Source organism: Phytophthora sojae, assembly GCF_000149755.1.
Source record: "Phytophthora sojae unplaced genomic scaffold PHYSOscaffold_1, whole genome shotgun sequence".
Classification (NCBI taxonomy): Eukaryota; Oomycota; class Peronosporomycetes; order Peronosporales; family Peronosporaceae; genus Phytophthora; species Phytophthora sojae.
In genome coordinates, this window is record NW_009258115.1 from 5,194,916 (window position 1) to 5,221,949 (window position 27,034).

At 57.2% G+C, this 27,034-nt stretch overlaps 10 protein-coding genes across 10 annotated transcripts; 7 read left to right on the forward strand and 3 right to left on the reverse strand.

Moving 5' to 3' along the window:
* Nucleotides 1-1,932: 1,932 nt before the first annotated feature.
* On the forward strand, nucleotides 1,933-6,650 carry PHYSODRAFT_321724 (hypothetical protein; the record flags this gene model as incomplete). The annotated part of the gene is made up of 3 exons (XM_009516998.1): nucleotides 1,933-1,960; nucleotides 2,036-4,476; nucleotides 4,554-6,650. The coding sequence occupies 3 exons, from the start codon at nucleotides 1,933-1,935 to the stop codon at nucleotides 6,648-6,650; spliced, it is 4,566 nt and encodes a 1,521-aa protein (XP_009515293.1).
* A 457-nt stretch (nucleotides 6,651-7,107) lies between these two features.
* On the forward strand, nucleotides 7,108-8,148 carry PHYSODRAFT_321725 (hypothetical protein; the record flags this gene model as incomplete). The annotated part of the gene is made up of 1 exon (XM_009516999.1): nucleotides 7,108-8,148. One exon carries the CDS (start codon nucleotides 7,108-7,110, stop codon nucleotides 8,146-8,148), a length of 1,041 nt encoding a protein of 346 aa, XP_009515294.1.
* A 100-nt stretch (nucleotides 8,149-8,248) lies between these two features.
* On the reverse strand, nucleotides 8,249-9,635 carry PHYSODRAFT_554337 (hypothetical protein; the record flags this gene model as incomplete). Its single annotated transcript, XM_009517000.1, has 6 exons — nucleotides 8,249-8,412; nucleotides 8,487-8,703; nucleotides 8,783-8,870; nucleotides 8,952-9,100; nucleotides 9,193-9,369; nucleotides 9,471-9,635. 6 exons carry the CDS (start codon nucleotides 9,633-9,635, stop codon nucleotides 8,339-8,341), a joined length of 870 nt encoding a protein of 289 aa, XP_009515295.1. The 3' UTR covers nucleotides 8,249-8,338.
* Nucleotides 9,636-9,988: 353 nt separating this feature from the next.
* PHYSODRAFT_353469 (hypothetical protein) lies at nucleotides 9,989-10,955 on the forward strand. Its single transcript, XM_009517001.1, has 2 exons — nucleotides 9,989-10,016; nucleotides 10,344-10,955. The coding sequence occupies exons 1-2, from the start codon at nucleotides 10,014-10,016 to the stop codon at nucleotides 10,797-10,799; spliced, it is 459 nt and encodes a 152-aa protein (XP_009515296.1). The 5' UTR covers nucleotides 9,989-10,013; the 3' UTR covers nucleotides 10,800-10,955.
* Nucleotides 10,956-11,307: 352 nt separating this feature from the next.
* Nucleotides 11,308-12,663, reverse strand: PHYSODRAFT_349033 (hypothetical protein; the record flags this gene model as incomplete). Its single annotated transcript, XM_009517002.1, has 5 exons — nucleotides 12,250-12,663; nucleotides 11,922-12,166; nucleotides 11,608-11,848; nucleotides 11,434-11,522; nucleotides 11,308-11,347 (listed from the first exon to the last, which is right to left on the reverse strand). The coding sequence occupies exons 1-5, from the start codon at nucleotides 12,616-12,618 to the stop codon at nucleotides 11,308-11,310; spliced, it is 984 nt and encodes a 327-aa protein (XP_009515297.1). The 5' UTR covers nucleotides 12,619-12,663.
* A 672-nt stretch (nucleotides 12,664-13,335) lies between these two features.
* On the forward strand, nucleotides 13,336-15,050 carry PHYSODRAFT_293673 (hypothetical protein; the record flags this gene model as incomplete). Its single annotated transcript, XM_009517003.1, has 7 exons — nucleotides 13,336-13,502; nucleotides 13,570-13,683; nucleotides 13,788-13,979; nucleotides 14,023-14,086; nucleotides 14,117-14,508; nucleotides 14,553-14,626; nucleotides 14,815-15,050. 7 exons carry the CDS (start codon nucleotides 13,336-13,338, stop codon nucleotides 15,048-15,050), a joined length of 1,239 nt encoding a protein of 412 aa, XP_009515298.1.
* Nucleotides 15,051-15,519: 469 nt separating this feature from the next.
* Nucleotides 15,520-17,860, reverse strand: PHYSODRAFT_321730 (hypothetical protein; the record flags this gene model as incomplete). Its single annotated transcript, XM_009517004.1, has 3 exons — nucleotides 15,520-16,220; nucleotides 16,281-16,846; nucleotides 17,664-17,860. The coding sequence occupies 3 exons, from the start codon at nucleotides 17,858-17,860 to the stop codon at nucleotides 15,520-15,522; spliced, it is 1,464 nt and encodes a 487-aa protein (XP_009515299.1).
* Nucleotides 17,861-18,164: 304 nt separating this feature from the next.
* PHYSODRAFT_293675 (hypothetical protein) lies at nucleotides 18,165-18,545 on the forward strand (the record flags this gene model as incomplete). Its single annotated transcript, XM_009517005.1, has 1 exon — nucleotides 18,165-18,545. The coding sequence occupies one exon, from the start codon at nucleotides 18,165-18,167 to the stop codon at nucleotides 18,543-18,545; it is 381 nt and encodes a 126-aa protein (XP_009515300.1).
* Nucleotides 18,546-20,655: 2,110 nt separating this feature from the next.
* On the forward strand, nucleotides 20,656-25,098 carry PHYSODRAFT_284177 (hypothetical protein). The gene has a single exon (XM_009517006.1). It carries the CDS (start codon nucleotides 20,884-20,886, stop codon nucleotides 22,366-22,368), a length of 1,485 nt encoding a protein of 494 aa, XP_009515301.1. The 5' UTR covers nucleotides 20,656-20,883; the 3' UTR covers nucleotides 22,369-25,098.
* On the forward strand, nucleotides 25,047-26,684 carry PHYSODRAFT_469591 (hypothetical protein; the record flags this gene model as incomplete). The annotated part of the gene is made up of 1 exon (XM_009517007.1): nucleotides 25,047-26,684. The coding sequence occupies one exon, from the start codon at nucleotides 25,047-25,049 to the stop codon at nucleotides 26,682-26,684; it is 1,638 nt and encodes a 545-aa protein (XP_009515302.1).
* Between the last annotated feature and the right edge of the window lie 350 nt (nucleotides 26,685-27,034).

Below are 27,034 nucleotides of genomic sequence, written 5' to 3' on the forward strand. Positions count from 1 at the left end.
ATGTTGGGGAGATCAGCGCAATGCAGGACTTGAGTGGTGGTCATCTTCATCATCACCAGCTTTTCGCAGTTCCACATAAACTTCCAAGCGTGGAGAAAGCTCGTGGCGGCTAGCCAAAACGTGGCGACAAACATGGCGGCACGCACGTCGACATCTTTGTTGTGGGGCCGGTCAGGGCTCGTAGGTGAGCTCAGCCTACCGGTACTGAGTCAGTACTACTGACGATACGCTTGCAGCGCCCACCATTCATACTGAGCTCTAATGTTTCCGTCATGGTGACAAAGACAACATGGTTGTTGTAAGCTTAAATCGCACAAGGAAAACGACAACCCTATCCATACATGACCCTGCAGCATAAGTATCAGGATTCGTGAGATCCTTCTTCCGCATCACTGGCCCTTGTCCGCCGAATCTCTTCATCATCACCGCCAACTCGGGTATCCTACGTACCAATACTTTAACGCAGATTCCTCGTCCGCACTCGTACAGACGCGATCTTCTCAAAAACTCAGCCCTCCAACACGACCGCAGCTTGTAACTGTAGTAAGAACTACAAGCTGCGGATTCTCCTATTCACCTCGTAGAACTTGCCACAAATGTGGTGCCGCCAAGTTGACTGAAGGAGTTGTCGGCATCAAAAAAACATATCCACATTGACCTTCATCTCTTAACTCGAACATCCGCATAGGATACTGCAGCACTTCAACCCTCGTTCCTCGACCCAAATGTACCCCGCTTAAGTACGATCCATTATCGCCGAGCAACCACAGCAACTTGGTTTGCCTGGCCCCGCCGTCTCCAGTGTTGGCAAAAACCCACATTCCGGTGGATGGGTAATTAAGTTTTTACGGGTGGGTTGGTAAAAAGGGGTGGGTATTCCATTTCAAGTGAAAATCCCAATGGATGGTTCACTCTACCTTACTTGCTACAGCGAGCGTAGCGAATACGGTTGTATTCACGATTGACGCAGCATCCATTCGAAGCTGCAGGCTTCTGGGAGCCTGCGGAGCATTTCGCTCCGCAGATCCTCCGCGACTTCGAGCTTCGGTATGTAGGGTCCATTTGAGACTACATGACGACGCGTGGGCGCCGCCGCGTGCTCCGGCGTGAGTATCCCGAGCGCACTAGTGGACGTCTTCGAGGTAAACTACACGGCCTAACTGTTTTTTACATTATCACTGCTAACACGTACTATTGTGCAGCTCGCCGGGTAAACAGCAATTCCTGCAGCCTTAAGCTTTAATACATTTTTACTGGGAGGACAGCTTTAGCTGGTTGAACAGCCTAACCAATTTTATTTCAGCGGCCGGGAGGCTAAATGTCGCAGTCCACAGATTATGGCTACCTTAACATACAAGGTATGTACATTTCGTGGCTGGTTGTTCCCAGAATGTCGACTGTATCCGTAGTGTGAACCACACACTGAAGTGAGCAGTTCTTGAATTTAGGAAATTTATTTGGAAAATCAAAACTAGGATAGCTGTATTTTCTCTTGTAAGCTAAAATTTACTCAAAATCAATGAAATAGCAACTGACGGATTGCTCTCTTTTTCCTGTGTCTGTTCGCGCCAATGGCTGTGGCTTCGTTTTGGGCCCGCTCTAAATTGACTAAACCCCATGAATCCTTCTTGTGTAAATTTGTATAGCTGGAATGCATGACCGCGCCTTTAACTTCTTTCGTTTCTTTTGCACGGCAACTTCGCCATTTTTTAATAGGCGCTACACCCACCAATTTTCATGTTACATTATTCTTGCCTACCCCACGTTTGCACACAAATGAAGTCTACACTGTCCTCCCAGACCAAAGCTTTGCCTCTAGTTATATAAAACCCTTCCTTTTTTGTGTTGGGTGGGTGGGTATCCCCAAAATTCCATTAACCCATTAACCCAAAGTACCGTCTCCTCCACCCGCGCGCCGCCCTGCCCCGGTCCATGGGCCGGAAGAAGGGCAAGAAGAGAGGTACACTGCTGCTGCTGCGTCTGCGTCTCCCGCTGCTCGCCAGCTAAATTTCCCGCTCGCTTTGCTGCCCTGTAGACGCCCAGGACGCGCCGCCCGCCGCCGCCTATGACGCCGCCACGCTAGCCGAGGCGCGCGAGCTGCAGGCGCAGGAGCTGGAGGTGCTGCAGGCCATCTACGACCAGGACCTCGAGACGCACAGCTCCACGCCGCTCTACACGTACATCTTCGCCATCCGCCTGCTGTGCGAGGCCACGCCGGGCTCGGCCACGACCGCCGAGGTGCTGCTGCACTTCGACCTGACGCGCGCGTACCCGCTCAAGCAGCCGCCCAACATCACGGTGGAGCCCAAGCACGGGCTATCGGACACGGAGACGCAGAAGCTGCAGCGCGGCATGGAGCAGCTCGCGCTCGAGAAACTGGGGGACGCCGTCGTGTACGACCTCGTGGTGTTCGCGACGGACTTCATCCAGGACCACCTCAAGGACCAGTCGTCGTTCTTCGACCAGATGATGACCCGGCAGCAGGACCGGGAGACGAGGGAGAAGCAGGCGGAGGACGCGCTGCTGCAGCAGCAGGAGGAGCAGGCCAAGGCCAAGAACGAGGAGATTCTGGCGCTGATCGACGCCGAGAGGAAGAAGCGGGAGACGATGAAGAAGACGCGGCGGAGACGCAGGAGGAGGCACCGGTCCAGCATTGACGGAGAGTTTAGCGGCAGCGAGGACGAGAGTCGAGACGACATGGAGAGCTTGTCCAGTATCTACGAGCAGCAAACAGAGGCCAGCTCCAAGCGGGGAGGGACGTCGTCGAATCCGTCGGATTCCGACTCAGACACGTCGGATCTGGACGCGGTTGCAGCTTCGGAACGGTATCATTCGAGGTATCACGGCGACTTCAAAGAGCTCGGGCTGCTCGGGCGCGGAGGAGGAGGTGAAGTGGTCAAGGTACGGAATCGGCTCGATCGACAGCTCTACGCGGTGAAGAAGGTTAAACTGGACCCGGATGACAAGACGATGAAGAAGAAGATCTTGCGCGAGGTCAAGACCATTTCGCGGATGCAGCACCGTCATATTGTGCGGTACTTCCAGGCGTGGATTGAAGGAGAGAGTGGAATGTCCAGCGATGATGAAGAGGACTCGAGTATTGAGGACAGTGATTTAAGGGATGAGGAGAGATCGTTGAGCGGGGATGAAGTCGGTGGCAAGGAAGACATGTACGGGGATGCCAGCCTTTCGTCTGGTGTTGACGATGGATTGGGCCCGATGACGTCTACAGACGAGGACGAAGATGACTGGCTAGGCACGATGGGCAGCAGTACAGGACTATGGTCGACGTCCCGCCACGAGAATCGTAGCCTACGTAGCAACAGCCATTCATTCCAGCTGTCCTCACATCGTTTTGCTACGGAGAGCTATCCGGATGATGGTTTTGACTGGGAGGCGCTGGAGGAAGTACCAATGGAGGACTCAAGCGATGATGAAGACAGCGGATACCACCGGAAGACTCTGCGTCACAAAAGTGCTGTGCCCGAAAAGAAGCGGAAGTTTGAAAAATTGTATATTCAGATGGAGTTTTGCGAGGGCAACGCTCTTCGAGAGGTTATTGACAAGGGTGCACTATGGAAAGACCCCGATAAGATCTGGACAATGTTCCGCCAGATCCTGGAAGCGCTTGTGTATATCCACCGCCAAGAAATTATCCATCGCGATATCAAGCCGCCCAATGTTTTCTTGGACTCCGAAGGAACTGTGAAGCTCGGCGATTTCGGACTTGCTGTGCGTCCCCCCAAGGTCATAGAAGATGACAGCAGCAACGATGACTCGTCCCCACCTGGAGAGACGGTAACTGGCGTGATATTATCTGAGTCAACAGGTTCATCAGCTGCTGAGTTGTACGGCCGGCTGAAGCTGGAGAACCTCGAGAGCACGCGTGTTGTCGGCCGATCAAGCGTGCAGCACCATAGCAATCTGATGACAACAATATCAGCTGATGTGGGTGACGGTAGTATCACAGCTGGAGTCGGCACGGCCTTTTATCGAGCACCTGAACAGGAACGAGAGGGCCAGCGCTACAATCAGAAAGCGGATCTGTTCTCGCTTGGAATCATGTTCTTTGAGATGTGGTTGCCGCCATTCACAACTTTGATGGAGCGTGCACAGGCACTCACCGGGCTAAGAGAAAGACACGAGCTGCCAGCAGCTTTCAGTGCTTCTGATGACGTCAAAAAAATCATTTTGTGGCTATGTGAACGTGATCCGTCGAAAAGGCCCAACGCGAAGGAGCTCCTGACAAGCCCGCTTCTGCCCGCCAAGATCGAAGTAGAGGGTTCTTACCTTCGTGAGGCGCTGGATACCCTAGCAAACCCACAGGGTAAGTTTTTCGGACAGCTTATCGACGCACTGGTCTCCCAAGAGCCTCTTAACCATGTCGACTACACCTACGATCACTTGGAGTCGGTTAAAATGCGCAGCTACGAGGTTCAGTTGCGCACGAAAACGTATGTCAGGAACGTCTTACAGGTACGAGCTTTTATAGAGCTCCGAGGTGAAGTGTTTAGTGTGAGTCTGAAGGATGTATCTTCTTGTGTTGCTTACAGAAAGTGTTTGAGCGCCATGGGGCGGTTGAGATGTCCACCCCGCTGTTGATGCCGCGATTGTCGGAGCAGACTTTCAACGGAATCACTCTTAATGCGCCACCCAACGCATCGATGATGCTGGATGGCAACGGTGTTTCAGTATCGCTTCCGTTTGATCTGACCGAGAGGCTTGCTCGCTTCGTAGCACGACACAACGTTTCGCGGCTGAAGTGCTTTCAATTTGACCGAGTGTACCGGAAGAGTGTTGGTGGCGGCCATCCACGCGAGTTCACGGAGTCAGATTTCGACATTATCTGGGATGATGGTGGTTCTTTCCGTTTCTTGGAGCTGGAAGGCCTAGAGGTGGTGTCTGGAGTGATCAAAGCGCTGCCGAGCTGTTTGGGCTCTTATTATCTACGCTTCAACGACGCCCGGATGACACGCGGTATTCTTGATCTATGCCGCGTTCCAAGCAGTGCCCGTCGTGAGGTGCTGCGGCTTCTTTCGAATGAAGTTTCCTTCTACGTGCACGCTGGTCCGCCGTCCACGCAAGCTCCAAGCCTGAAACCTGGACGCTGGAAGTTTGTCGCGAAGCGAATGAAACACTATGGCGCACCAGCAAGCGCCATCGACGCGTTAAAACCATTTTTCCTATTGCCGGAGGACTGCCTCACATCGCTGGATTTGATCGAGCTAGAGGTGCAGAAGTTATTTGCGAAAAATCGGGCTCTTTCGAGCCGCGACGCACTGCCGGATGGCGATACCGGCGCTGTGTCTTCTTCAGCGGACCGGAAACAGATTCAAAAGCGAGACGCGCAGCTTCGGCGCATTGTCAAGGATGTAAACGAGGGCATCACGTCCTTGCGATTGCTTCTGCAAGGCATGCAATTCCTCCAGCTATCGGGCCCAGTGTGCACACGATTGGATTTAGGGCTCAGCCCACGTCCTGAGCGGTACACGTCAGGTTTCATCTTCCAGGCTATTTTGTTGGATGAACCCTCGTATGGTGGCAATAACGCCGATAAATCCGCTTCACTGCTGGTCGCTGCGACGGACAACCAGATCATTATCGCGGAGGGTGGACGCTATGATGCACTGATATCGCGCTTCAAGCTCACGACAGCGTACGCGAAAGCCTCGTCAGTCGCTGCGATGGGTGTGCGCTTTGCCATCGACAAGATCGTATCCTTGCTTGCGGAGTGCATGTGCCCGACTCTTCTGGAATTCAAGTCCCCGGCCTCAGAGGTGCTGACGGGCGGCCGCAAGGTCTTGATTTGCTCAGCAGGCAAGGCGTCCGACACGATGCTGTTTCGAATGCAGATCGCAACGCTGTTGTGGGGACAGGGCATCGGAGCTGACTATCTGCACCCAGAGCCGCTGCACCTGGAAGACCTGGAGGACTACTGCGCACAGCAAAATGCACACTGGATGGTGATCGTGCAAAAGCACATGATGCGAGAGAAGCAACAGGTGAAGATCCGTGCGGTGAAGAGCCATTCCGAAGCCGATGTGGTGACGAACGTGACCGCTCTACCGGAATACATCAGCGGGCTGTTGGAAAATTTCGGCAAGAACTCACATGGTGATACTGCAACCGGTGGTGGGCGAGGCAACAACCATTTCGGAGACAGCGGGGGCAACAACAGCAATGGCGGTGGTGGCGGCAACTCGTCATCTGGCAGTACGTTGCAGCCTATCTTCGACGTAAGGGTGGTTGATGCGAAGTACCAATCCAGGGACAGAAACTACCGCAACTATCAGTTCGACACGCAGAAAGTCACGCGTCGCGTGTCCAAGTGGATCTCGTCGAGCTTCTCGTCGCGGGGGGACGAGGCCATGAAGGTGCTGTCCGTGGATCTCCCGTTCACGTTGGTACGCGAGATGTCGTCAGCCCTGATGGAAGAGGGTCGTGCCGGCATCGACACGGTGTGCGCCAACAACCCCCGGTATCGGAAGCAGCTCAAGTACACGATGGAGGAGGTCCTGGCACTCACCCCCGAGGCCAACTCACGCAGCGTTGGACGCGAGCGATACATTCTCCTGCACAGTATGGTGGATGACCGGTACGACATGATGTCTCTCGCACCACCGTCGAAATCAAGCCGCAAGAGGAACTAAACGCCGCCTCGAACACGATAGAGCAGGAGACCAGCGCGACTGAGACGCCACCATACAGTACTAAGCAAAATACAACCAACAAGGGCCCACCCTGTGAATATTTTTGGGCAGCTTGGCAAAAAAACTATAAACTGTTGTTACATGTAGTGATCGCCCCATTGATACTTCATCGTAGTTTTTGTATTATATTAGTACCAGTTCTTTACCGGTATATCGATAATACACTTTTTGAAACGGGATTTCTAATCATAAATTGTATTAATATACGCAAGAACAAAATTCAGTAGATTTTATCGTTGGTTGTGTGTACCAGAATATACATGTAATCGGTATACCGATAATTGTTTGCGTTTTGAACCGAGCTTACTAAAATACGTTTTAACGTGCTTTATGTCAATCCAAACTCCAAATATCCCCAAAGTTGATCAAAGTATCCCGAGCTCGAAAGCAACGCGAAATGAGCACGGACGACGAGAGCAAGTCGCAGCCGCCGCCGGCGTTCGACCTGGCGCTGCATGTGCGGTACCTGGTGGGGCTCAAGAACAAGAAGGAGGACTTCGAGTCCTGCATGACGGAGCACATGCGCGTGAGTGGCCTCTACTGGGGTGTGGGGGCCATGGCGTTGCTCGGTCGTGAGGAGGCCATGGACCCCGCCGAGATCGTGGAGTGGGTGCTGCAGTGCGAGCATCCAGATGGAGGCTTCTCGGGCAACATTGGGCAGGACCGTCACCTGCTCTACACGCTGCACGCGTTGCTGGTGCTGGCCATGCTGGGCGCGCTGGACCACATCAAGCGCGAGGAATGCGCGCAGTACGTGGCGTCGCTGCAGCAGCCCGACGGCTCATTCGCCGGCGACGAGTGGAAGGAGATCGACACCAAGTTCACGTACTGCGCGCTGTCAGCGCTTAAGATCCTGGACAAGCTCGACCTGGTGGACGTTGAGGGCGCCATGGCCTACATCGACACGTGCCGCAACTTCGACGGCGGCTTCGGTAACATCCCGGGCTGCGAGTCGCACGGCGGACACATCTTCACGGCGGTGGGGGCGTTGTCGCTCGGATTCGCACTGGAGCAATACGTGGACGACGAGCTGCTCGGATGGTGGCTCTGTGAACGACAGTGTGACTCGGGAGGACTCAACGGCCGACCCGAGAAGCAGGCGGATGTGTGCTACAGTTGGTGGAACATCTCGTCGCTCATCATGATCGGCAAGCTCGACTGGATCAGCAAGGAGAAGCTCATCCAGTTCATTTTGGCGTGTCAGGACCCGGAAGACGGAGGAATTGCCGACCGTCCTGGAAACGTGGCAGATGTGTTCCACACGTTCTTCGGCATCGCCGGACTGTGCATGCTCGGCTACTTCAAGCGTGAGAAAGAGGCTCACCCAGAGTATGAAGGGATTCGACAGATTCACCCGACGTTCGCTATCCCAACGGACATTGTAGAGAAGCTGCAGCTGACTGCAGACATTATCATGCCTGAGGTGGAGGAGGACTGAGCGTTCGTGAGCTTGAACATATCGGAGCTTTAGCGTTAGTTGGAGTAGGGTGGACACGTAGCTGACCTGCAACCAGGGCGGAACGCTGCTAAACTTGTTTGCCAGGAATCAATCAGGTGCATTATTCTTTTGCAATTAGCCATTTCGGCCGCATATCGCGTCGAAATGCCAGTCAAGCAACAGCCTGCGTCTACAGTTCCATGGGCGTGGCCTCCTCGACAACAATGTTGGCAGGGAATAGCTCTGTCTTAGAGCTCAGCACACCTAAAGACAGCAAAAAATTATATCGAAAATGAGCACCTTCATCGTCTTCGCGATAAAATTTAGAAAACACGTACGAGTAGCTCCGCGCGGGATGTGCGTGACGATGTCCCGGTTGATCTGCGAGCGCAGCTCGGACACCTCGTTGGGCTTGATACAGTTAAACTCCTTGATCACTTCCACCTTGCCGTTGACCTTCTTGATGGTCGTCACGTCCACGTTGCTGCCCGAGCCCAGGTCGTTGAAAATACCGGCCAGAATGGCCTCCTGAACCAGCTTCTTGGCGTCGTCCTCCTGAACTCCAGACGAACACATTCAGATCAGCATACATGCTGTTCACATCAACAAAAGTGCAGCACTACGGTACTCGTACCGTCATGTCGTCCTTGTAGCCGTGCTCGAAGACCGACATGGCCGCCAGACTACCCGAGCCCATAGTCACGAAAGGCAGCTTATCCGTACTGCGCACAAACAACACACCGGAGCGACATCAATAACTTTGTCCAGAGATTTTTTTCCATCAACCTGGCCCCAAGGCGAACCTTCCGTGCGGGTGGATCGTGTAGAGGTGCGGGCCCGTGACATCGACGCCGCCGAGAACCAGCGCCGCCGAGATGTAGCCCTGGTACTGGAACAGCATGCGCTTCAGCAGCGTCATGGCCGTGACCACGCGCGACTGCGTGTCCGTGTTCTGCAGAGCACAATTAAAGCGAAGCCGTTAGATCGCTCCACTTCAACCAAATAAAGCATCTAGATCTTTCTGCAACTGCAACAACGACATACGAGGCGGTGCAGCTCCAGCTGCGACGAGATGAGTGCTGTGGTGTTCTCCGTGTCGGCGGCCGTGCCGGCGCCGCAGCAGTAAATGTTGGGCGCGATGTAGTGGATCTTCTCGCAGTTCTTGTCCATCACGATGGAGCCGCCCGTCGAGCGCGTGTCGGCGCCCAGCACCACGCCATCCTATAACAATAAAATCATTGGCAACATAATAAATACTTAGCAACGATCCATTTAATGCATTGGGATTGTCGCCGCGGGCCTGCCTTGTAGACGACGCCGACGATGGTGGTGCCGGTCTTGGTGGCCTTCAGCTTCTGCTTGCCGCCCGACTGGCTCAGCAGCAGCTCGTTGCGGCGGCAGTTGTCGAAGCTGAAGCCTCCGTGCAGCTGCTCGTCGGTCGGGAAGGCGTCCCCGAAGGTGTTCTGCGTGCGGCGGAAGTCGCTCATGTCGTCCTTAGTCGCCCTGGAGCTTCGCGGAAATCTTTGGGGCGAAGAGGGGGGATCTTGCTGTCGCTTCCAATAGAGGGCGCAGGAGGCTTGTATTCGAGTAGTACCTGTGATACCTATTTCCAGCATGCAGAGGATATCAAAACGCAAAGGTTTCACGCAAGTGGTTGAAAATACGGGGTCTAAGCTCGTCGATTGGGTAAAACTCAACCGAGCATTTTTACTGGCTGCGCTCGACGCCGAGTCCCGACTGCCAGTCATTTGCAAGGCCATAGTGAACTCAAGTGACCATCGGCTTTGAGCCAGCCAGCCACGCCCTTGGGAGCCCAAAGCCTTCCACTTTGTTCCCACCGCCAGAAGCAAAAGCATTCGTTAACCATGGTAAGTGTCCCGCTCCTAGCCGAGGAGGCGCCTGATCACACGGAGGAGCCACAGAGGGAGGCAGCCAGGCAGGCAATATGGGCAAGCACGCGAGCGCACAGGCAGGAAAGCTAGCAACGCGGCGCAGCGCAGCAGAACTTCCAGCATCAGCGCAGAAGTAGCAGGGACAACTTCTCCTCCAGCATTAGGCACAGATTATCGCGACGCTTGTCTCGCCCACAACGCCGCCCGCACCTCCCTCTCTACGCGACCCTGTTGACAGGATCAACGATCGAATGCAGCACGTCGGCACAGAAGTCGCTAACTGGATCGTGTTGTGTCATTCAGTCGCTTGTCATCGGACCGGACTTCCAGCACATTCTGCGTATTCTCAACACCAACATTGATGGTCGCCGCAAGGTGTGGGTCGCTCTGACCGCCATCCAGGGTGTGGGCCGCCGTTTCTCCATCATGGTCTGCAAGAAGGCCGAGGTGGACATCACCAAGCGTGCCGGTGAGCTGACCAACGACGAGATCGAGCGCGTCGTGGCCATCATCCAGAACCCGCTGCAGTTCAAGATCCCCGTGTGGTTCCTGAACAGACAGAAGGACTTCAAGACGGGCAAGCACTCGCAGGTCGTGGCCAACAACCTGCAGGGCAAGTGGCGCGAGGACTACGAGCGCCTCAAGAAGATCTACGCTCACCGTGGTCTGCGTCACTGGTGGGGCCTCAAGGTGCGCGGCCAGCACACCAAGACCACCGGCCGTCGTGGCACGACCGTCGGCATCCTTGGCGGCAAGTAATTTGCTGCTGGGTAACGACTTCTGGCTTTGTTCCCTCGTGGGGATTGCTGAGATTCTGGCATTATTGTGGTGGACGATGATCCTCGCGTGGCAACGCGCGGGGTGACCTAAGCGAAATCAACAAGACGGACAACTCTTGCTGCTTCTTCAAACAATCGACCCGCGTTCCTTACTCAGATTGCATTTGTAGTGGATTGTTGTGCATGACAGGTCTTCTAGGAACAGTACAGCCGTGCACAGTAAGGTGTCATCGCTACTGCAAGTTGTAGGAGAGCGTCAGAATGGACGCTAACGTGATTGCCTAATTGAAACATTCTCATGTTGATCCATTGACCGCGTAGCCTGACTTGCCTATCGTACACATCACAGCTCGGTGTTTCTATTTAGTGCGCCAAACTGCACACCGTTCCTTCAAAGGAAGACTCTAATAGAGTCACTCTACAGCACACAAAGCTTTGATCTGCACGCAGCTATTTCCCTCTAAGTAAGGACTCAGTAAGGTGTACTGTTACTGAGACTCCTCAACAGGCAGACCCATCTTCTTGAAGCTGCAGACGAATAACCACACAGTACAAGAGTTCTGCGTTAGGACAGAGCTCCACTCGAGTATGCAAAAATTGCAGGAACAACGTACGCCTTCGCCTGCTGAGCGTAGATCTGCTCCACCTGTTGCCGGAACTGCTCGTTTTCGGTGTGGTACTTCTGAAGAGCAGCCGTGAAAGCCTGCAGTACGATAGCGCATTAAAAGCGATATATGTCACAAAACTCTTCTTGAGAACGCTCTCAGTAATCACTTTGAAAAGCATACCTGCTGCGAGATGCCGTTGGCCTTCATCTGAGCTTGCGTCATCTGCTCGACATGCTCCACATAGAGGCTCTGAAACTCCTCCATGGCCTTCATGACGTCAGTGATGCCCTCTGACCGAGCGTGGGCGAGCATGTCCGCCATGGCCTTCTCCATGCCTGCGACCATCTCCCTCAGAATCGCGACTGTCTTGTCGGCAGTAAGGTCCGCGGGGATCTCCACAGCCTCCGGCGCAGGGAACACGCTATGCACCAAATACCAAGAGTCAGTATCCACCACGCTATTCAACGTGCACCAATTCAATCAGGCCCGCTTACGTTTGCATGAGGTTGTTCAGTTCCTCCTGCAGATTGATAATCTCAGGGTCCTGAGCGAACTTTTCGAGCGCGAACTCCAGGCTCTGACGGCTCCACTGACGCTGGGCAACAATCGCCTGCTCAACACTCTCCATCGCCTGGTACAGGTTCTGCAGAATAACCTGCTTGAACTCATCGTCACTGAGCTGCTGGTTGCTGTCCTTCAGGTGCTGGCGGAGCGCCGTATCGAGCTCCGGCAGTCGTTTCTGGCCACGCCAACAAGAAACAGCACCACATCAGACTCGATTCTCATCGATATAACAGCACTATCCCTCTGCAGACCACTTACGAACAGCTCCTTGACAGCATCCGTGAGGTCCGCGAAGAAGAGCGCGATCTCCGCCTGCGAGAGCTCCTGGAACGCCAGAGGCTCCGCGGCGACGGACGGCGACGACGAGGCGTCCCACCACATCTTGCCCACGCCAATCAGGGCTCCAACGATGGCGATGCCAGCGACGACGCCCGTAGGGTCCGCCTGCACGTGCTGCAGCTGGGCAGCGATGGACGCAGCATTGACACGAGTCTGCACGAACGCCGGCGCGGCGCGAGGGGCACTAGCAAAAGAGGCAGACGCCGAGACAGCAGCGCGGCGAGTGGACGCGGTCTTGGCCGACTGGCGGAGCTGCTGAGCGGCGTGGCGCATCGATCCAAACACCATGGTGAACGCGTTAACGAACGACGGGGTGCTGCTACGGCGTGACTCCGAAGCGGCTAAATGAGCTCGTTGGCAAACATTCCTGTGGTGCGCAAATGCGCCACACCATCACTACCTTATTTAGTGTTGCGAACTTAAGTTGAACCGATCGTGAAGTAGCGTCTTTAAGTAACGGGAAGGGACCCGAAGCGTCGCGGTGTGTTGACGAGTGCAGTGTTGAAGCAGTAGACCTCTGATTGCCAGCCCCACCGCGATCGATATTTCCCTTTTGCTGAAGCTGCCGCGACGAAAGGGGGGGGGAATCCAAGCTCGGCACGCCGGCTTTGGCCGGAGCGGTCACAGCGTGGGCCCGCTTGGAGCGGTCTCTTGCATCGTGGCGCGGCTGCCGTGGGATCAACTATTAGTATTAGGGGCCCTACAATTGCAGTCACGCTGAGGCAGACCGACAGCAGGATGGCATGCAGGCTGGATAAAATCCGTTCGGAGCTACTCTGCGCGCTATGCTGCCGTGTTATCCATTAGCGCGCCAAACGAGCTCACCAAGAGATCGCTCCGGTACAGGTCGCACCGGTGCTGCTGCCGCCGTCGCCATCGCCGCCGCGTACTATTATATCCGGACCACGCTGGACGTTTCGTCGTTGGATACGCGTGGGTGATAGCGCTAACGGCTTCTGTCAGTCGAAAGATACTGGTGGAAACCGTCCCTGATAACGAGTAGCCATGTCTGCAATGCAACGCTTGGCCTGGTCTCGCCGACGGCCTCAGCTCCGGTCAGCTCGGCTCGGCGCGCACCAATTTCTTTGGTGTTCTCGCTGGGCGGACCACGAGTCGATCTCCTGGACGAGTCGCAGATCCATTACTCGCACAAGCTCACCACGAAACACCTCGTAAGTAATCCACCGCGAGCGCTGGCCGGCCGGCGGCGGCGGCCGCTTTCTTATTTCGCGGTTTCAGTGGGGCTGATTTAATAGGGAGGGCGGTTTTGGTGGGGCACAACTTGACACACTCGGCTCCGACACCCGCCTCCGCCCGTTCAATTAGGAATCCCGCTTTGGGCGCCGCGGCCGGGTGCGCGGGGACAGCCCGATCGCGCCATGGCATGTATCAGCGCGGGTTGACGGCAAATGACGGGGCTGTCCTCGCGGCGAACGGCTGCTACAACTTGCGTCCAGCGACCTCCACGTCAAGTCGCCAGAGAGGGATTCACTTCGTCCCCCCGCGCGTGCTCGCTTGAACCAGCAGCGCGCCATCCGGCGTAGAGGACAAGGACGCAGCCAAATCCAAAAGCTGGCAAATTTGCTCGTCGCGCATGCAGCTGCTGGAGACGCCCCGACCATGCGGTTGACCTGGTTTGGTCCTGAGTTGTGTGGCGCTCTGAGCGCTGCAGCGCCTGGCGGCACCCAGCAGACGGCCTGAGACCGCGCAGGCACGTGGCGTCAACGCTAAAGTGGTGCGAGCTCTGAGTAGGTCGGTGGGTGGGTGGGTGATCTCTGCATCCTAGCCAACCACCACCGAGTGCGAGCAGCGTCTCTCCGGAACGTTGCCTTCACGGCCTGGGGCCTGCAAGCGAGCAGCTCCACGTGAGCCGAGCACTGCGGGCAGCCGGAGCTTGGATGAGCAGCGTACGTTGCCTTCTACGACGGGCGCGAACAGCGGAGTTGCGCACGCACATGCAACCAATACGCGCAACAAAGTGCAAGGAGCATCCTCTTGCGTCGAGAGGCTTCCTCGCGCGCGCGCTGGCGCTGCAACCTCCGACCATTGCCTTCGCTCCTCTGGACTTTCGAGGCGCTCGGTTGCTTCGCGCGCATCGGATGCGAGCCGCCGTCACACGAGCACTGCGTCCAACGTTCGGCCAGTGCAAGTTGAAGCCATTAGTCATCGCGCCGTTTCGTGCGTACACTTCAGCTCGGGTGTGCCACGCCATGTTGATGTAGACCACACCTGGCAGAGTGCTTGCTCGACTTCAACTTTGCCAACCAATTGCCGATCGGCGCCACGCCGAGGCACAGTAGGCTTCGTCTCGATGATGCGGTTGTACAGTCGAGAGTTGATGCCCGAGTGACAAGCACGGTGGTCGCACAGCGATGCGGAGAATAAACTTTTATTCCTGCTCGATCAAACTCGTCGTCGCTGGTGTCCTGTGGAGTTGTGTACATTTGATGCAATAAGAGGTCATACCTTCAAAGGGTGTGACAGGATCTACTTCTACCTGGTCGAGTGTGTATCTGATGGTGCTCAAGGCACTGCTCGTTGGGGAGGAGGAGGAGGTGATGCTGCTGCTGGAGTATGACTTTACGGCCCCATATTTTTTGCTGTTGGCCTTGATTCAGCTGCGCGCCGTGTTGCTCAAGATCGAGTTCTCGGATGTGGCCGCGGCCATCACCACCAGACTTTCGCTCGCCGACGGCGTGCCGTTGCTTCTTCTGTCGTAGTATGATGCTGCTCTTCTTCATGCCAGCCAGGGATGTCTACGCCACCCGAACCTCATTCCGGTAGGCGTTGGTGAATTGCTCTTTGCACGTCAAAGCACCACCAGTCCACGATGCTAGCCTGGGGGCATCACGATAGCGGACAAGCAGACAATGCTGCTACCGTTGCTGCTGCTGGAGCTTCGCAGACCTTCTGAAGGCCTGCCCTAGCTACGCGGTAGGAGCTCCGCACCCAACCTTACTACTAAGGGAAATGGCCAATCTCGGGCCGATTGCCAATTAAGGGCTGATTCTTTTGACCAGTAAATGCTCCGCACCCAATCTTGCTACTAAGCTTATTACAAGTACTTGAAAGTGCTTGAACGAACACGTGTGTGCAACACATTGCTTCTTTGACGACACAATGCATTCGCTATATTGGTGGCGAACGAGCAGGTAGCACATGCAACATGAAAAGCGAAGCACCGTGCATCTAGTCATAGTCACTGCGCGGCTTGTTCCAGACCCACTTGTTGCCCGACATCTTGATGCCTTCCTCGACAGGACAGCCTGCGTGCAGACTCATCGGATCGCCCTCGCCATTCGGCAGCATGCTGTAGAACACGACGACCTTGCGCTTCTTCGGGACGACACTGAGACCCTGCGTGCAGCCCTTGTTGGTAGGCGGGGGCGGCAGGCCACCAGCACGCGCAAAGTTGGTGTGGCCTCCCTTGGCCACGTCCGACATGTACCAGAAGACTGTGATCATGCGGTTCTTGTAGCCGTGCTCGATCTTTTTGAGCACGTCGGCGGAGTTGCGGTGGCGTTTGACCGAGAAGTAGTCGAGGTGCTGATCATAATGCTGCGTGTGCTCGTAGCGCAGCACTTGGACGGACTCCTGGTGGCTAATCGGTACCTTGACGAGGTCAGCCGTGCGTTTGTCAATGTCTTGCACCACTGGGTGACTGGATGACTCAAGCCAATATGTCGTGCTTGTGCGCCAGTCCGTGGCTGGGCGGTTCTCGTGGCCATCCTGCAGCGTCACGCCCGAAGGTGCCAAGTGCGGCATCGACAGCTCCAAGACGACATCAATTTCGTCATCTCGCAGAAACTCTTCCACGCTGAACACGAGGGGGGTCATACTGATCGTCTCCATCACGAGATCTCCACGACCGAAGGTGTTCTTCACGAGCGCTATAGCAGCAGCAAAACGTTAGTTTCGACTCAGCACATGAATCGGTCATCAACACTTACTCTTGTGACCGATGCGAATGCCTGGCCAGATGAACTGTCCGCCTTCGAACAGGAACACGATGCGGTTCTGCAGTATAGTGGTGTTCTTGTCCAGCCTCTCGCCGTCTGGGGAAAAGTACGCCGCTGGCTGCTTGTATTTCAACGCGTACTCGTCATTGGGCCTGGGAAACTGCAGCATCTCGTCCTCCACGGCGCGCGCGAACTCGTCGAAATCCGTGGTCGTGTCCACCGAGCTGTTGGCGTGCATTCCATCCTTGAAGCCCGTCACCTTGAGCGTGTCAGGTGTCGGCGCTTCAATACACAGCACATGGAAGCCCTTGATGGGCATGACGTCCGTCAGGTATTGGTGCGCAGCGTTACAGTCCACTGCATCGTCGGCTTGGCCATATAACGCGGCTGTCAAGTTTCCATCCAGCAGAGCGCGACGCACCGCGAGATGCAGAGTCTTCGGGTCACGCGCAAGCGTTGCTACGGCGACGGCCAGTAGCGCCCCGAACAACCACGAGCTGCTGCGAAGGTGCCAGGGGGAGGTGGTCGCAGGCTTGCGGCCCTTGGACGGCGGCGAGCTGGGCGCCATTATGGACGACAATTCGTTGTGACGTGGCGAGTGCGAGTGTGCCGAAGTCCGACGGTGTCAACTGTGAATCACGGTCCATGATGGCGACGATGGCGACGACAGCAGCTGTTCAAGGGTGCGTGTCAACGCTGCAAATCGACGAGACCACCACTGTGATCGCAGCACTTTATTCTCGGTCGAGCACCCCGGCGTGCTCAAGAAGATCAAGCACGGCCACGAGCCTCAATGGCGAGAGCGATCCAAATCGGATCTTAGTCTTAGAGGTTCATTGGATTCCGATGAGCCTGCTGTCCTGCCGAGGAAGGCATCAAGAGCGACTATGAGTCATACATAGTCTATGGCTAGAAAGCGCGGTGTCTCGCGCTACCTGCTCGTTCGCCACCAATATAGCGAATGCATTGTGTCGTCAAAGAAGCAATGTGTTGCACACACGTGTTCGTTCAAGCACTTTCAAGTACTTGTAATAAGCTTAGTAGCAAGATTGGGTGCGGAGCATTTACTGGTCAAAAGAATCAGCCCTTAATTGGCAATCGGCCCGAGATTGGCCATTTCCCTTAGTAGTAAGGTTGGGTGCGGAGCTCCTACCGCGTAGCTAGGGCAGGCCTTCAGAAGGTCTGCGAAGCTCCAGCAGCAGCAACGGTAGCAGCATTGTCTGCTTGTCCGCTATCGTGATGCCCCCAGGCTAGCATCGTGGACTGGTGGTGCTTTGACGTGCAAAGAGCAATTCACCAACGCCTACCGGAATGAGGTTCGGGTGGCGTAGACATCCCTGGCTGGCATGAAGAAGAGCAGCATCATACTACGACAGAAGAAGCAACGGCACGCCGTCGGCGAGCGAAAGTCTGGTGGTGATGGCCGCGGCCACATCCGAGAACTCGATCTTGAGCAACACGGCGCGCAGCTGAATCAAGGCCAACAGCAAAAAATATGGGGCCGTAAAGTCATACTCCAGCAGCAGCATCACCTCCTCCTCCTCCCCAACGAGCAGTGCCTTGAGCACCATCAGATACACACTCGACCAGGTAGAAGTAGATCCTGTCACACCCTTTGAAGGTATGACCTCTTATTGCATCAAATGTACACAACTCCACAGGACACCAGCGACGACGAGTTTGATCGAGCAGGAATAAAAGTTTATTCTCCGCATCGCTGTGCGACCACCGTGCTTGTCACTCGGGCATCAACTCTCGACTGTACAACCGCATCATCGAGACGAAGCCTACTGTGCCTCGGCGTGGCGCCGATCGGCAATTGGTTGGCAAAGTTGAAGTCGAGCAAGCACTCTGCCAGGTGTGGTCTACATCAACATGGCGTGGCACACCCGAGCTGAAGTGTACGCACGAAACGGCGCGATGACTAATGGCTTCAACTTGCACTGGCCGAACGTTGGACGCAGTGCTCGTGTGACGGCGGCTCGCATCCGATGCGCGCGAAGCAACCGAGCGCCTCGAAAGTCCAGAGGAGCGAAGGCAATGGTCGGAGGTTGCAGCGCCAGCGCGCGCGCGAGGAAGCCTCTCGACGCAAGAGGATGCTCCTTGCACTTTGTTGCGCGTATTGGTTGCATGTGCGTGCGCAACTCCGCTGTTCGCGCCCGTCGTAGAAGGCAACGTACGCTGCCCATCCAAGCTCCGGCTGCCCGCAGTGCTCGGCTCACGTGGAGCTGCTCGCTTGCAGGCCCCAGGCCGTGAAGGCAACGTTCCGGAGAGACGCTGCTCGCACTCGGTGGTGGTTGGCTAGGATGCAGAGATCACCCACCCACCCACCGACCTACTCAGAGCTCGCACCACTTTAGCGTTGACGCCACGTGCCTGCGCGGTCTCAGGCCGTCTGCTGGGTGCCGCCAGGCGCTGCAGCGCTCAGAGCGCCACACAACTCAGGACCAAACCAGGTCAACCGCATGGTCGGGGCGTCTCCAGCAGCTGCATGCGCGACGAGCAAATTTGCCAGCTTTTGGATTTGGCTGCGTCCTTGTCCTCTACGCCGGATGGCGCGCTGCTGGTTCAAGCGAGCACGCGCGGGGGGACGAAGTGAATCCCTCTCTGGCGACTTGACGTGGAGGTCGCTGGACGCAAGTTGTAGCAGCCGTTCGCCGCGAGGACAGCCCCGTCATTTGCCGTCAACCCGCGCTGATACATGCCATGGCGCGATCGGGCTGTCCCCGCGCACCCGGCCGCGGCGCCCAAAGCGGGATTCCTAATTGAACGGGCGGAGGCGGGTGTCGGAGCCGAGTGTGTCAAGTTGTGCCCCACCAAAACCGCCCTCCCTATTAAATCAGCCCCACTGAAACCGCGAAATAAGAAAGCGGCCGCCGCCGCCGGCCGGCCAGCGCTCGCGGTGGATTACTTACGAGGTGTTTCGTGGTGAGCTTGTGCGAGTAATGGATCTGCGACTCGTCCAGGAGATCGACTCGTGGTCCGCCCAGCGAGAACACCAAAGAAATTGGTGCGCGCCGAGCCGAGCTGACCGGAGCTGAGGCCGTCGGCGAGACCAGGCCAAGCGTTGCATTGCAGACATGGCTACTCGTTATCAGGGACGGTTTCCACCAGTATCTTTCGACTGACAGAAGCCGTTAGCGCTATCACCCACGCGTATCCAACGACGAAACGTCCAGCGTGGTCCGGATATAATAGTACGCGGCGGCGATGGCGACGGCGGCAGCAGCACCGGTGCGACCTGTACCGGAGCGATCTCTTGGTGAGCTCGTTTGGCGCGCTAATGGATAACACGGCAGCATAGCGCGCAGAGTAGCTCCGAACGGATTTTATCCAGCCTGCATGCCATCCTGCTGTCGGTCTGCCTCAGCGTGACTGCAATTGTAGGGCCCCTAATACTAATAGTTGATCCCACGGCAGCCGCGCCACGATGCAAGAGACCGCTCCAAGCGGGCCCACGCTGTGACCGCTCCGGCCAAAGCCGGCGTGCCGAGCTTGGATTCCCCCCCCCCTTTCGTCGCGGCAGCTTCAGCAAAAGGGAAATATCGATCGCGGTGGGGCTGGCAATCACAGCCACTGCTGTTTCCGTCAGCGCAGTTCGTTGCGGATGCCGAACCGCGCGCTGTTTGAGACGAACGCCGCCGCGCGCGGCAACGTGGGGCTCGCCGAGTTGCACTAATTTTTGAACTGCCTACCAGCTGCCGGCGCGGCACGTTGGCGCCCATGTGGCGGTCGGCGCGAACCACTATCGTCGCCCCTGCTGGCGCCCGAGAAGGGTGCAGCAACCGGCACCAGCTCGCCCGCTGCAGAGCCCGCCGCCGCGGTTGGACAATCGGCTCGAAAAGATACTGCGCGGAGGACATCTGCCCGGCTGACGTGCCGTCCAGCGGCAACCGCGCAGCGAGTCGACCCCGGAGCGCTCGCCGCCGCTGCCTACCTCAGCCGCCGAGGCTGTAACTTCCCGGCCAACGTGTGGCGTGTTAGATAGCGCTGACGCGGGTGCAGCCAGCGCTGCTCCGCAGCCCGCCCGGCGTTCAGCAGCACCGTCAATGGGCTCAACGCTTCTTGCAGCCAAGTTGCCGCGCGCCGGCTCTTTCCCCAGACGCCCGGGACCGGTCTGAAACTCTCTCCCTAAAGTGCGACAGCCTACGCGCCCAGCTGGAATCCGATAAGCCGCGCTCTCCCGCTGCGGTTTGAACCGAGCCTCGATTCTCTTCCTGCTCCTGCCCGCCCGCGATTTCACAACGGCCGACGGACCAACCAGCCGAGCCGGAGCTCTGGGCCAGAGCAGAGCACAGCCTACCCATCATTACATAATCTCTTTTGCCCGCTACGTGTAACGTGCTGCGTCCCGAACACGCAGACACCAGCCCGCACGGACGCCGCAGCACTCACGCCCACGCCCAAGCTTGGTCGTTGCGAAAGATCCGCTTGACACGCAGCAGTCTCCGTCACTCGTAGCTCTACCCCCTTCCTCCACGCGCGGCAGCTCGATCTCGCCGCCCGCCCAGGAAAAATTAGTTCGCACTCGCAGAGACCGAGTGCAGCAGCGCCCACCCCCGTCCAGCCGCTCCCGACCAGCACCAGCACGGCCATGTCCATGGGCCTCCACTCGGCGCGCGAGGAGCTCGGCCTGCCCAACGTGGCCGCCAGCCACGGCATGGCGCTCTCGTCCACCGGCTACATGAGCGGCGACGTCGGCCAGCAGATCGGCGGCCTGCCCAAGCCCATCAGCCTCAGCCCGCGCACCTTCGGCATGGAGGACCTGCGCGACTTCTGCGGCCCCGTCGGCACGTTCAAGACCGGCCTGACGCCGCGCGTCTTCAGCACGGGCCTCACCCCGCGCTCGGGCTTCACGCCGCGCTTCACGACCGGGTTCACGCCCCGCATCAACGTCAATGGGCTCAGCCAAGCGCCCAACGCCCCGCCCACCGAGACCCAGAGCGCCTTCATGAACCGCCCGGGCGCGGGCTACTCGCCACGTGGTGGCGCGGACGCCAACAACAACAAGATTTCCCCCTCGGGATTCACCCCCAAGGATGTGTCGGGCGCCAAGGTGCCGATGCGCTTCCCCGGCGCCTTCTCCAACAACAGCCCGCCCAAGATGCCCATGGGTGACCACCCGTACAAGCAGGAGCCTGCTCCGCCGCAGTCGCACCTCCAGCAAATGCAGCAGATCCACCAACACACCCAGCAGATGAACCACGGCGCGCAGCACCACGGTCACATGCCTCACCCGGGAATGCCCAACATGAACATGCCCATGTACGACTACATGAACCGCCCCGCGCTGCAGCAGCCCGCGGACCCACGCCTGAGCGTGACCCCCAACTCCGACCGTGTGTCAGACCAGGAAGACCTGGACGAACGGCGCCGTATGAAGAACCGCGAGCGCGTGCGCAAGTGCCGCAAGCGCAAGCAGGACCGCCTCAACTTCCTCGAGGACCGCACGGCGGAGCTGGAGAAGGAGAACGGCATGCTGAAGGCCAAGATGGCTCGCAAGGACTCTGGCGCCAAGGACGAGCCCATGACTGAGGCCCAGCTGAACGACCTCCGCAAGAAGCAGAACACTACTCTGTCTTCGTACATTCGCGCCTACAACGAAGTGGACGGCTCTGCCTTCGAGTCCAGTGCACGTGGCATCTGGGCCGACAACGCGGAGATCCTGTACGGCAGCAGTGGCGCTCGCGTTGCCGGCATGAACGACATCGTCGCCAGCAAGAAGTCTAGTGCCAGTGTCTTCTCCAAGTACGAGATCAAGCAGTACACGGTGCAGTGGATGCCCAACTCGACCGACAAGTGCCTCGTGACCTGGGAGGTGGAAGTGAGCGTGAAGAAGGAGGCGGCCAAGAATGTACCGCTGACTGCTCCCTTCGCTGAGCTGGCCCCGCACTACGGCGGCAGTAACGAGCCTCTCTCGTTCCAGATGATCTCTCGCATCACGTTTGAGGAGGGCAAGATCACGGAGGAGATCCGCCAGCTCAACCTGTCTCGCATTGGCGAGAAGGCGCTGAAGCAGTTTGCTGAGGACCCCAAGAAGGCCGCCGATGTGCTGCGATGCCTGATGGTGGCGGCGTAAGTTTGTCAGACATTGCAAGACAAGGAAGGCGGCGAGCTCGAGAAGCGAGCTAGACCGATTATCGGACGCACACGGGCAGAGACAGATTGCTCGTAGCTGAAGGAGAGTGAGTGTCCTTCTCCTCGTTGAGTTGCAGTAGAGCATCGTGTATCATAAGCAAAATATTACTCGGAGAAACTCAAAAGCTTGCTCGTGCATCTTTCAACGTTGTTTGCCATCACCACAAGCAGGCAGGAGCCCCTCGCTCGAGCGCGTGAGTCAACGCGTGGCTTCATCTCAGAGCTTACAGGCGCAGCTCCGCCGCGGCGTCGTTCATGCTTGCTTATTTCCTCAACATTACTCACACATGCGCACGGGGGTGAACAGCTCACCACTGCGCGGAGCAACGCTACTGCAGCGGCACGAAAAAAAGTAGGAAGTGCTTAGTTGATCTATTTGCTTCTTAATACGTGTAGGTGGGGTGCGTCGCAGCACCGACGTGCGTCTGCTTCTTGAATAAAAACTTGTGGTGCAACGGCTTGTGGCTCTAAGGAGGCAGCAAGGTCCATCAGCGGGCGGCAGGGCAAGCATAAGACTGCTCTCCTCTTCAACACGTAGAGAGCGCCTCGCTCTACAGTACTGCAGCCTCGAGTGGCGCTTCTTCGTGCGTTGCTGTCTTCATGGGTTCGCCTCTGCAGTCGACGGCTAGCTCCACGCTCGTCTCGAAACGTCTGCAGCAACACCACGACACAACCACGAGAAAGAATGAGCGGCGAACGGCACAGCAGGAGGAAGGCTCCATCCACTCTCTGGAGCATCAGCACGTACCGGCGAAGACGGTGTTGAGCGTTGGGATGTTGTTAGCCTTGAGGATCTCAGCTGGCACGTCGTTCATCTCATTGAGCTCCTACAGGCGAAAGCACACAGCAAGTGAGTTCAGAGGCTTCCAGGGCTGCAGGAAGCAGTAGCAGCAAGCCTGTCGCACCTGGATCTCCTTGAAGGAGCCGATGTACTTGATGTCCTTGCCCTCCGGGTCCTGGAGAAAGACCTGCGGATAGTTGCCGCGGATGCCGCTGGCCTCGAAGTAGCGGTTGCGCGTGTCGCGGTTCTCCTCGAGGCTGCAGTCCACCTCCGTGTACGTGATCCTGTTGCCGTCCAGCAGCTGCTTCAGGTGGCCGATCTCGTACTTTTGCTCGGCGATGGAGACCGTCGAGGAGGTCAGCACAACGCACGTCTGCGGATGGACGGCGCGGCATCAGAGGCGGTACAGTAAGCGGCGGCGTCAGCGGAGGCACACACACACGCAAGGCAGGCAGGGCAGGCGCACCTTGACGGGACTCATGGCGTGAGTAACTCGAAGGTGGCGGGTGGACTAGGACTGGATGAGCTTAGTTTAGCTTCTCGGCTTTTCACAACTGCCTCGGCTGGATCGGAGCCCTCCACGCACGCGGTGGTGTGGCGCACACCAAGAAAGGACAGGAACGTTCACATCGAGCGCGGCACGCTTCCATTGCCCTGCTCGGCTCGGTGTCGCAGCCTACGCCAGGATTGGTAAGTCGCTTGCCTACGGAAAGCCAAGTTGCCTTCCGCGGCGATGACTGGCTGCAGTCGCCCCGCGCGCGCGAGTGAAGCCACATTTAGGACGATTCTTGCACTTCCTGATATGGCTACGCTCGACGGCGATACGACTGCAGCGAATCGCGCGCTGCTTGTCAAGCATGTCGTCGAGCGACGTGGCCGCGAATCGGTTGCGCTTGGGTCGCATGCTAGGCTGTCGTCACCTGCAACAGTGAGTCGACGTACATGTACACATTACCCGAGTCGCTCTCTTCGGTATCGGTGCCACTTGAATGACTTCCTTTCAGCCTTCTCACAGTCAAATCTGAGCTTGAGACTGTGAGAAGGCAATCATACAAGTATCGGCACCGTCACCAACTTCCACAACAAAGAGATACTGTTCATGTACTGTACCTCTCTCCGCGTCTGCTTTTGATTCTGCGATGCTGATGTCGATCATTGGGAATGGCGAGAGCACAACTCTTGCAATACGGTTCGCACGGACCTATCGCGGCAACCGCGTCGGCCCAACAAGCAGCTGTACTGCACTCGCCAGTCGGTTGCAATGGTTGGTGCATCCGTTCTCTCAAGAAGCAGGAAACCCCAGCTCACATGCACTGCAGCCCGTGTGTAGTACACGTATCGTAGGTTGTCGCCTTTGTGTTCAGGCCATCGAAAAGAGTAAATCAGACCCGTGGATTCCACAAGACCGCACACGACCGACGAGATGGCGAAATTGGTTCCTTCTTCGCTGGCTTCACTTCCACTTTATCTCCCGACGACTCAAGCGCCGTCTTGCCAGCACCACCCAAGCTTCATCAACCGTCGTCTTGCCAGCACCGCCCAAAGCTTCATCAACAGTCATCTTGCCAGCACCACTACATCAACCAGACCGTCACGCTTGCTAGGCTGCCACTGCTAGCATGCGTGCTACCTAGCCAACTGCGGTGAAGATTTCATGGTGAACCGAGCAAACACCGCATTTCGCTAGCCGTGACAGCGCCAAGCGTATCCTGATGGCGATTGGTGCGCGATCCGCCCAATAATCCCGTCTGATTTGTCCACGCGAGCGGCTCCAGTCAAAGGCCGTGACACGCCGTAATGCGCGCACTTCCAGTTGCCTCCGCCGCCGCACACCCGCCATGGCGCCGCGCCCCCCGCTGCCGCTGCTGCTGCTCGCCGCGACCTTCCTGATCGCGCGCTGGAGCTCGGCGCTCGCGCAGAATGTCAATGACTCGCCCGTGCTGGACGTGGAGCCCGAGGTCTCATGCGAGGCGGCCACCGATTGCCTCGCGCAGGGACTCGAGCACAGCACGTGCCGCGCCGGCGTCTGCGTGGACGACGCGCTGTTCCCGCTGTCGCGCGAGGAGATCGCCGGCTCGATCAGTGCCTTCTTGGCCAGCGTCGTGGCCGCCGGCTCCGGGCTGGGCGGTGGTGGCCTGCTCGTGCCGCTGTACATTATGACCATGTCCATGTCTTCGCACGAGGCTGTGCCGCTGTCCAAGGCCACGATCTTCGGCGGGGCCATCGCGAGCTTCCTGCTGAACGTGAGGAAGCGGCACCCGCTGGTTCGCAGCCGCCCGTTGATCGACTACGAGACGATCTTGCTCATGGAGCCCATGACGCTGGCCGGCACCATCATCGGCGTCAACATGAACGCCGTCTTCCCCGAGTGGCTCATTACCTTGTGCATCGTGTGGCTGCTGACCAAGACGGCCTTGCGCACGTACAGCAAAGGCAAGACGATCTGGAAGGAGGAGGCGGACGCGGACACGAAGATCGTGAGCGATATCGTGGCGTACTGGCGGTTGCTTCCCTACGAGTCCAACTTCAAGCAGTTCCGGGCTGTAGCGCGGGCCTACCTCAAGTGGAAATCCTACAAGTCGCCGGAGAAGGAGGAGCTCCGACTCAAGATCTTGGCTGGCAAGGCCAGCAGTGAGGAGGACCACAGCTCTTCGAACAGCACAGAGGCGAGCACCGAGGAGGAAGCTAGCAGTGATGAGAACGAGAGCGAGTCTCTGATGAGCTGGGGTCTGCAGGACAAGAAGCGGCCGGTGAAGTTTCTCTCCGTGGAGGAGATTGCCAAGGCACGACGCACAGTCCCGATGGCGGACATGGGAGTGCTGTTTCTGACGTGGGTCGGCCTTGTGCTGTTTTCGATGGCAAAAGGCGGCCATGGCACACCCAGTGTCATCGGTCTTTCGTGCGGATCCTTCGGCTATTGGTCCCTGATTGTCGTCTCGTTCCCATTCTTCATGGGCGTGACGATCTACTTCGGCATGAAGATCAGTCGGTTCCATGCGATGCTGCAGGCTTCCGACTATACGTACGCCAAGGGCGACATGGTCTGGACCAAGCATGCGGTGATCAAGTACCCGGCGCTGTGCACTGCGGCTGGTGTAGCTGCCGGCCTGCTGGGCATTGGCGGCGGCATGGTCAAGGGCCCACTGCTGCTGGAGATGGGGCTGATCCCACAAGTATCTTCTGCCACCTCGTCGTCCATGATCCTGTTCACGTCCTCCGCGACCACGATCCAGTTTATCATCCTGGGCACGCTGTCGGTGGAGCACGCGCTGTGGCACGGCACGGTCGGCTTCATCGCCGGCCTCATCGGCCAGCTGGGCATGTCGTACTTGATCAAGAAGTACCGCAAGTCGGCGCTTGTGATCTTCCTCATTGCCATCTTCATCGGAGTCAGCGGCGGCGTCATGGGCGTGCTGGGCGTGGCGCGCATCTCCGAGATCGGCTTCGGAGGCTTCCGCTCGCTCTGCCTGAGCTAAACTGCTGCTGTATAATACTGTAGTAGCTCACCGCCCCTTCACTATAATTTAACATGCCTCGGGTTGCACTACAACGGAGACTTGCCGCGTCTGGTGCTACGTGTTCAAAGTGCAACCTGCGTCCCATTCTTCAGTTTAACATTGTTCGGTGGCAGCAGCTGATCTCAATGATGACGTCATCAGGGTTTGATACCAATATAGTAACAGCAGTCCGATTTTCTTCACAAACTACTACTATAGTAGAATGAATGAGCGTAAAACGCTTACTTACTAGTACAGAACTGTAGGCTCTTCGCAAGACCTAAAATTCCATACTAATCAAACTATATTACTATATTACACGTTCTTGT